The following is a 9,670-nucleotide window of genomic DNA, read 5'->3' as shown; positions in this document are numbered from 1 at the left end:
TCTGAGTAGGCCTTCTTTTTAAACAGTACACTATCTGATTTGTCCACCTTCAGACCTTTCAGCTTCCCCAGCTATTTCCCCTAGCGATAGCCACGACACTCACTTCTGCCTCAAACTGTTAGGTGATTTGGGGTACAGAGGTTTCATTAGTTATTGGAAATCGTGATTGTATTTTTATTTCATTGCTGGTGACCACATACAGAAACTAGCAGTAGCTATCTTCTTGATGAAAATTCACTACCATGTGGATTTACAGTAATATTGTTCCATCTTGGATATTTTGTAAAATGTAAATGACAGTGTAAACCCAAAATATGCGCTCAATCCAAATGAACAAACATTACTTTCCAGCCATAATAAAACAAAGACGCTGGTGATCTGAAACAAAAAAATCAGAAAGTGCTGGAGTTTTTCTGGAGAGAAAAACAGAATTAACGTTTCGATTCTACTGAAATTTATTTTTGTTGGTGACTAATTCGCAGCTTCCCGGAAACTGGTTGTACCCAGCCTCGTTGTGAAATAAAGATGGCGGATGTGGGCACGTCCTACCTCTCTGACAGAGCTCCGCGGAACTGCCGGAAGTGAAGCCTGAGGCCTTGTTTATTATGAGGTTGGGTATTTCGGCTGAATGGAGTTTACTGAATATCAGCTTTAGCAGTAACACGACGAGTTTTTAAACTGTACAGGTTTCTTGACCCGACAGTTCCGTCTTGGTAACCGCCGGAGGCTTCGGGCTGACAAAACTCGCCCCTTGGCGAACGGGGTAAGAGACAGTGACGGCCTCGGCGCCACCATCTTCTGAGGGACACGGGTGGCCGTCGATGCGTGGGGGGTGAGTATGTCTGTATGTGTGTGAGAGAGAGCGGATGGATGGGATGCGGTGGGGGCAGGGGCAGGGGCAGGGGCAGGGGGTGTTTGAGTACAGTTCTGGTGCTGCTGTTGATATCCTATATCGCCTCATGGATGCCCAGTCTTGAGTTGCTAGATCTGTTCGTAGTCTATTCCATACAACAGGATGAAAGGTACAATGGGTCAGCTACATGCGTCATTATATTATACTGCAGGTTGTTTCTTACTCAGGTCGCTGACTTTTTAATGAGCAAAATGAAAAGTTTTCCAGCTCTCACATTGTAATGTCTTTATGTTGAGTACAACTTATAACTTGTCATACTTTGTGGACTCCCTGAACTAAAGAATCAATGCTTGTAGACGCTGTGCCAAATGATCAAAACACACTGGATATGAAGCAACAAAAATAATCAGAACTGATGGTGTGACAGCAAGTCAGTATAGAGGGATCAAGTCAAGTCGCGATTGTCTTACCAGTCTAGTGCTGCTTGCTCGTTAGAGAGATGACTGGCAGTAATCTAACCTAAGGGCCACCACATCTCAGCAGGCAAGGGAAGAGGTTGAGAAGGAGAGTCGTTCATGGTAACTCAGCAGAAGCGGGAACTGAACCCACCCTATTGCCATCATATTGTTGGCTTTGCAACTGTCCAGCAAATTGAACTAAACTGATGCCCATAGACTGGAACTGAGCTGTAAGGATATATTCAAGCCATTATACAGCAGATTTGAGAGTGCGGTGCTGGAAAAGCACAGCAGGTCAGGTAGCATCCGAGGAGCAGGAGAATTGATGGTTCAGGCATAAGCCTTTCATCAGGAATGAGGCTTGTGGGTCGGGGCTGAGATAAATGGGAGGGAGGAGCGGAGTTGGGGGAGGTAGCTGGGAAAGCGATAGGTGGATGAAGGTGGGGGAGAAGGTGATAGATCAGAGGGTATAGTGATGGACAGGTCTGGAGGGCAGTGCTGGGTTGGAGGCTTGGGACTGGGATAATATGGGGGAGATGAAATGAGGAAGCTGTTAAAATCTACATTTTTCCTGTGTGGTTTCAGGGTTCAAAGGCGGAATATGAGGCATTCCTCCTCCAGGCATCAGGTGGTAACGGGTTTGGCGGTGGAGGAGGCCCTGGACCTGCATGGAAGTGGGAGGGGGAGTTGAAGTGTTCAGCTACAGGGTGGTGGGATTGGTGAGTGCAGGTGTCCTAGAGAATTTCTCTGAAACAATCCGCAAGAAGGTGTCCCGTCTCCCTAACGTAGAGGAGACATCCTACCTCCTGTAAAAACGCCATCCCTTATTACTAATTCTTCTGCCTCCACTGCATCTGTTTCCAGGATGACCAATTCCACTTCAGAAAGTTCCAGATGATTGCCTCCTTGCACGATCACATCTTCCCTTCCCACATGGTCGACAATGCCCTCCAGCACATCTCGTCCACTTCACGCACCACTGTTCTCGAACTCCATCCCTCCCAATGCAACAAGGACAGAACCACCCCCCCCCCCCCGGTCCTCACCTTCTATCCCACCAACCTCCACACACAATGCATCGTCCTCTGCCATTTCCGCCACCTTCAAATGGACCCCACCACCAGAGAAGTATTTCCCTCCCCACCCCTATAAGCATTCCGAAAAGACCATTCCCTCCGCGACTCCCTCATCAGGTCCACACACCCCACTGGCCCATACCCCACTCATAGTCATAGAGGTGTACAGCATGGACACAGACCTTTCGGTCCAACCCGTCCATGCCGACCAGATATCCCAACCCAATCTAGTCCCATATGCCAGCACCTGGCCCATATCCCTCCAAATCATTCCTATTCATATACCCATCCAAATGCCTCTTAAATGTTGCAACTGTACCAGCCTCCACCACTTTCTGTGGCAGCTCATTCCATACACATACCACTCTGTGTGAAAAAGTTGCCCCGTTGGTCCCTTTTATATCTTTCCCCTCTCACCTAAATCTATACCCTCTAGTTCTGGACTTCCCGATCCCAGGGAAAAGACTTTGCCTCTTTACCCTACCCATGCCCCTCATAATTTTGTAAACCTCTATAAGATCACCCCTTAGCCTCTGGATCTTTCCCTGCCACTGCAGGAAGCGCAAACCCTGCACCCACACCACTCCCCTCACCTCCATCCAAGCCCAAGGGATCCTTCCACATCCATCAGAAATTCACCTATACCTCTACCAATGTCATCTACTGCATCCGTTGCACCCTGTATGGTCTTTGTACGTCGGGGAGACAGGACGCCTTCTTGCAGATTGTTTCAGAGAACATCTCTGGGACACCTGCACCCACAAATCCCAGCGCCCCATGGCTGATCACTTCAACTCCCTTTCCCACTCCGTCAACGACATGCAGATTCTAGGCCGCCTCCACCGCCAAACCGTTACCACCTGACACCTGGAGGAGGAACGCCTCATCATCCACACGGGATAAATGTGGATTTCAACAACTTCTTCATGAGTGAACATCAGTGAAGCATGAGCAGAAGACCGGTACTGATTCTCGTGGAAATTTCACTTCGTTTTATTACCTACGTTTGAGCACGGAATCTTGTTAAGGATACTGTGTACCTCTTTGGGACTGCAAGCACTGAGCAATGAATTCCTGCCTTGCATAAAGATGGACCAGATAACCTAGGATAAATCTTGGATAAAACTTGCCTTATTTTGAAATTTTATTTTCATCAAACTGAACTGAAAGTTTAAAATAGGCTGTTAGTTTTATTTAGTTTGTTTGATTGGTCTGTTGTGCATGGGTGTGTCCTACCTATGATAATAGTGTCATTCAGTTTCGGTGAATATCTAGAAATATGGTTCAATGATAGGTTTTTCTCCATGATCTTATCCTGGTTGCATGAGTGGTTTTGTTATCTCTGGAGTATTATTTGCCTTTGTATTGAGTCTGAACTGGCTATTAAAACTGTAACTGGGAAATAAGTGGCTAATTAGAAATGAGAAAAGTGCATTGTTTTTGATAGACGATGAAAGAAGCCCAATAAATCAACTCTGTTAGGATTAATGTATATTGTTAACAGATGGTACAAGACAATACTGTGCAGCTGGGAATCCTTGCAGCATTGGCAGGGAGTGAATAAGGTAGGGTGAAAGGTGAATCTGTTAATAATGTGAGGGAAAAGTAGACAGTACTATAAGGTAAGGAAAATTTAAAGGCCTGGGTGAACCTTTTCAGATATTTATCCAAGGATTGTAGGTTGATTATAGCTAAGATATTTTATATTTCTGAATATTTCCCAGGCAGTATATCTTAAGAAAGCTTAGACAAAGTCCAACCTTCAATCCTGACAGGTTATTCAGTGTCATTTGTTCCTTCAATAACTGCCTTAAATGTGCATCAAAACTTGCTGTAGATAATTAAAACATTGGAGTAGCAAAGAATGTATATGTAGGAGGTAAAAACATCAAGCAGTACTTTGCTATTGATATATCGATTGCAATAGATATGGTTATCTGGTGTATAGCTTGTTTGAGTGAGAAAGACTGTAGCTCAGTGAGGGAATTGTGATGATCGAATGGTAAAAATGTTTCTTTGCCATGTTACACATTCATTGATGTGATTTATAGTTTATCTCAAAGCTATGGCTCTGTTTGCTTTAAAGTTTATGTATTAAGTGATTTAATTTTGCCATGGTGTTTTTCTATGTAGCAGTGAACTTCAAGCCTAAAAGCTCAGATAGTTTTTTTTTATCCTTGTGGGATATGGGCATCGCTAGCCAGTATTTATTGCCCATGGCTAGTAGCCACTGAAAAGGTGGTGGTAAGCTGGCTTCTTCAACTATTGCAGTCCATATGTAATGGGTTAGAACTACAGTGCCACTAAGGGGAAAATTTCAGGATTTAGACAGTGAAGGAATGATGATTTCCAAATCAGGATGGTGAGTGGCATGGAGGGGAATGTGCAGAGCGTGGTGCTTCCATGTATGTGCTGTCATTGTCCATCTAAATGGAAGTAGTTGTCGGTTTGGAAAGTGTTGCCTAAGAATCTTTGAAGGATTTCTGCAATACATGTTGCAGAGAGACCACTGAAGTTATCAAATCCAGTTTAGCCACATGTAAGCCAAGCTTTGAAATGAGCAGCAGACCATCGGGTAGCAGAAGTATGTAACCAGCCCCAGTTAAAGCTCATCTAAGAATCAACCATCTGGAAAATCAATTATAAGAACCAGTTGAAAACTCTTCTCTTCACTTCCATGTTAAAGCACCAACTCCATTCAAGAAAACCAAGCCAGTTGCTGTGGGATACTGGAGATTGTACACCAAAAATTGATTTAATTGTAATCTGTGTCTAATCTTATTCTGCATGTGTGAGAATGAATAATGAGACATTACATTTTTTAATTTGCAGCAAGTGTGAAAGAATAGATAACCTTTACATTAAACTCTTAAATTAGCTACAGTATTATGTTAGTTTGGGTAAATCTTTTTAAAGGGTAGGATAAGCACATCTCTTTCCATAGAAAGCATTCAAATGGATAGTAAAAAACACAGATATTTGACCTCTGACAGCTGGCAATGATAATTTGTAGGTTGGCAATCAGTGGTGCCTATTCCTTTGCATAAAAATTAATACAAAAGATGGGAATGCTATGGGTACTTACAATTTTGATTGGGGTATTTATTTTTAGTGAAAGACATTTCTTGAAACTCCAAATGTGAGTTACTTTAGCTATAATCAATGTTTTTCTTTTTGATGTTCACAGATTAAGATTTTAAACTTACAATCAAGACACTATGGAATCTAGAACTGTGCAGAGCAAGAACCCAGCTAATTCTGAAGAGTCTTCAGGTATGGTGGGCTTAGATGAACCAAAAAAGATGACCAGGGAAGACTGGAGGAAGAAGAAAGAACTAGAAGAGCAGAGAAAGCTTGGAAATGCACCAGCTGAAGTGGATGAAGAAGGAAAGTAGGTACCATTTTGATTGCAATATTTTTTGATCTTAGCTGATTCACTCCCTTAGGGAAATGAACACAATTGGATATGGAAATTGATCAACAACTGTTAGATGTTAGTTTAATGGCTGCTGACTGCTGTATCTGTTTAACTGTCAAATCTTAGCTGAATAAATTCAGATCAGGCAGGAAAACCTGCGTTGGTCAGTGTGTTGCCACGGGGAATACAGCTGGAATTGGCCGAATTTCCATAATCCATCTACGTACTGTGGCTACAAGAGCAGATAGAGGCTAGGAAATTTTCAATGTGTAACTTGCCTTCTAAGTCCCCAAGTGTGCCTATCATCTACAAGGCACAAGTCAGGATAGCAATGGAATATTCCATTCTGATGGGTACAGCTCCAATGCAATTAACTGTTGACTGTGTTCTATTGATTAACTTGAAATATTTCAAGTGACAAAAGTAGGCACACTGCGCATGTCCTTAGTTTTCTTTGCTCCATTACACAGAACGTACAAATTAGGATTAGGAGTTGTAACTTTGAGCTTGCCTACCATTCAATAAGATTATGACTGATCCAATTCTCCACGCTCATGTCTACCTTGCCTGCTAGACAGTCAAAGTTTCTCCCTTTTTTTTGATTTGTTTCTACTGAAAGAAACTCTTATAGGTCATACAAAATACTTCCTTTGAGTATTCCAAAAACGCTACATTTCCATACCTAATGAAGAATTAGTAAACCCTGTGGTTTTTTTGGGGGTTTTGAACTTTTTCATTTTTTAACGAATTATAAAATTCAAAATCTCAATGAAAACAGATTTAAGCACACTGTACATATCTCCTTTACATGCTTTTTGAAGGTTGGCACCATCCAGGACAAAGTATACCACTTGTTTGGCACCACATCCACCATCATTCACTCCCTCCAACATCGACTGCATGCCCTCTACAAGATACAGAGCAGCCATTCTCTAAGGTTCTTTACGCAGCACCTTCCAAGCCCATGGCACTATCTAGCAGGGCAAGAGCTGCAGACACATCGCACCATCACCACCTGCAAATTCCTATTCATGCTGCACACTGTTTTCACTTGGAAGTATATCACCTTTCCTTCAATATTGCTGATATAGCAAATAGACTTCAGCATTTTAGAAACAAATTACCATCACTCTTTCAAGAGCAACTAGGGATAGGAAATAAATGCTGGCCCAGCCAGAGACACCTACATCTGATGAATGAATTAAACAAAATTGTTCCTGCTGTATCTCCAGGCAATCCATAGTCCAACCAATTTTCATCTTCTCAAGCTATATAAATTGGTGTTCCTTTTCTAAATGTGGTTTCTTGCAGCCTGGTCTTGATGAATACAAGACAAAAATATTTGACTTCATGTCTTTTTTTTTTAGTTTTCTTTTAATACTAAAGTAGGATTTGGGAAAATTTAGTTACAAAGTAATGATGGGTGAAAGCTGTTTGTCCAATTTTTAGGATTGCAAAATATAAAGTGTAAAATCGTGGTCTGATTTATTTCTTATTAAAAAATTCCAGTTGTGTCACCTATTGACGTATTGCAGAGATGTCTAGGGAAGAAATACTTCTGGAATTTGTCCTGAGTTTTCATTGAAGGGCTACACCATGTGCTGAATTCATTATGGAGCTAGTTATTTTGTTAAACAGCTTTCAAAGCAAAGATCAAATTATTTAAAAGTATGCATTAATAACACAATGAACATTTTCAGGTACATAATAGTTTAATCAGGATAATAAATGGTGAAGTGCTCATCATGACAATTGATAACTCCCAAAATGGTTCAAAGTTTTAACTGAAATGCCATGTTGATTGGCAGAATTTCAAGATTAAAAATGTGAACTATCAAAATTTAAACTAATCTTTTGTTTCATTTTGCATCTTGTAGAGATATCAACCCGCACATTCCTCAGTATATATCATCTGTGCCTTGGTACATTGATCCTTCCAAGAGACCTACTCTCAAGCACCAAAGGCCACAACTTGAAAAGCAGAGGAAGTTCAATTCAATTGGAGACTGGTACAAGAAAGGTGTAAAGGACGTATGTAGAGTGTGCTTAAATTTGTTTTCACTGAGATTTTTAATTTCATAATTGCTTAAAAATTTGAATAAAGTTCAAAACCCACAAAAGTGTAGATGGTTTACTAATTTTTCATTACATGAGCGGGAATGGTGTTTTTGGAATACTCCAAAATAAGTTATTTGTATGACCTGACTGTAGAGGTTCCTTCAGCAAAAACAAATCAAAAGGAGAAATTTTTATTGTCTCACAGGGAAGGTAGGCAGACAGAAGCTTGGAGTGACTGGGTCAGTCATCTTACTGAATGGTAGGCAAGCTCATAAGGCCAAGTGAACAACTCCTAATCCTAATTTGTATGTTCTGTAAAAACCTAAAGACCTGAATTCTGTTTAATAATGTTATAATTGTGTATTCAAATAGGAAAATGGACCATAGAATGGTGATGATGTGTATTGTCTTACTCAGGGTTCTGTTGTCACCAAATACAGGAGAGGTGCATGTGAAAACTGTGGAGCAATGACACATGCGAAAAAGGATTGCATGGAAGTAAGTGACTGTCAATTTCCAGGAATTTGTTGTCTCTTTCAAGTTACTTTCTGAGGCTACTGATTTGCAGCAGGTATATGAGAAGGCAAAATGATTTACTTTGGCACAAATTTAGAGATGTTCACTATTCTAGAAATAACCTATTTAGATTTACCATATATACTCATATAAAAGTCAAATTTTTTTAGACTATTTTTAAAGGTTTAACTTATGGATTAGATTAGATTCCCCACAGTGTGGAAACAGGCCCTTTGGTCCAACAAGTCCACATTGACCCTCTGAAGAGTAACCCGCCTATACCCATTTCACTCTGACTAATGCACCTAACACCATGATTAATTTAGCATGACGAATTCACCTGACTTGCACATCTTTGGACCGTGGGAGGAAACCGGAGCACCCGCAGAAAACTCACGCAGACACGGGGAGAATGTGCCAAACTCCATACAGTTGCCTGAGGCAGGAATCTAACCTGGGTCCCTGGTGCTGAGGCACCGTGCCACCCCACAAGGGTTGACTATTACATGGGCACTAGTTTTGATGGGCTGAAATTCATGCTGCAGTTCAAAATACCATATTATTAGCAGTAAGCGGATTTGATCGCTCAACTAATCCCAAATAAAGAAGAAAAATGCAATTAATTACGGTAAAGATAATTACCAGATAAAAGCAAGAGAAACAAGAATAAATAACTGGTAGTAAATTTTATTTATACAAATTGTTACAAAAATTTAACATGTCAAAGATTCATTTGAAATCCTCCAAAATCACACTGTTCAAATATTGCCATGGCTTGGAATAATGACACACTTAAAATTAAACATTTCAAAATATTTACACATTCAGAATTTAAAAACTTTCCTGTCAAATTCTTCCGTTTCCCTCCCATTTACTCTCGTATGTAATGAACCTCAGCAACATTAACAAATTTGTCAAAGATTTAAAGATATATGTAGTGTACAAAATCCCATGCAAGGACTGCACAAGACACTACATAGGACAAACAGGAAGACAGCTAACGATCCGCATCCATGAACACCAACTAGCCACGAAACGACATGACCAGCTATCCTTAGTAGCCACACACGCAGATGACAAGCAACATGAATTCGACTGGGACAACACTACTATTATAGGACAAGCCAAACAGAGAAGAGCCAGGGAATTCCTAGAGGCATGGCACTTACCCACAGATTCAATCAATAAGCACATTGACCTGGACCCAATATATCGACCACTGCAACGGACAGCTGGAACTGACAACCGGAAGCGGCAGGTACAAATCACTATAAATGCCGGAGGAAAGATC

The 9,670-nt window shown here is 41.1% G+C and overlaps 1 protein-coding gene across 2 annotated transcripts in view; it reads left to right on the top strand.

Moving 5' to 3' along the window:
- The first annotated feature begins 557 nt into the window (after positions 1-557).
- The window catches only part of slu7 (SLU7 homolog, splicing factor), a 56,392-nt gene continuing 47,279 nt past the window's right edge, over positions 558-9,670 (top strand). The window contains exons 1-4 of one of the 2 annotated variants that reach the window (XM_060836743.1): positions 558-763; positions 5,575-5,778; positions 7,683-7,836; positions 8,281-8,361. In XM_060836743.1, coding sequence (XP_060692726.1) covers positions 5,606-5,778; positions 7,683-7,836; positions 8,281-8,361 — 408 coding nt within the window. In that variant the 5' untranslated portion in view covers positions 558-763; positions 5,575-5,605. Of the gene's footprint in view, positions 833-5,574; positions 5,779-7,682; positions 7,837-8,280; positions 8,362-9,670 lie in introns of both variants that reach the window. The other variant, XM_060836742.1, reaches the window with a different exon arrangement.

The sequence above is a fragment of the Hemiscyllium ocellatum genome, chromosome 16 (assembly GCF_020745735.1).
Source record: "Hemiscyllium ocellatum isolate sHemOce1 chromosome 16, sHemOce1.pat.X.cur, whole genome shotgun sequence".
Taxonomy (NCBI): Eukaryota; Metazoa; Chordata; class Chondrichthyes; order Orectolobiformes; family Hemiscylliidae; genus Hemiscyllium; species Hemiscyllium ocellatum.
This window is presented reverse-complemented; position numbering and strand designations above follow the sequence as displayed.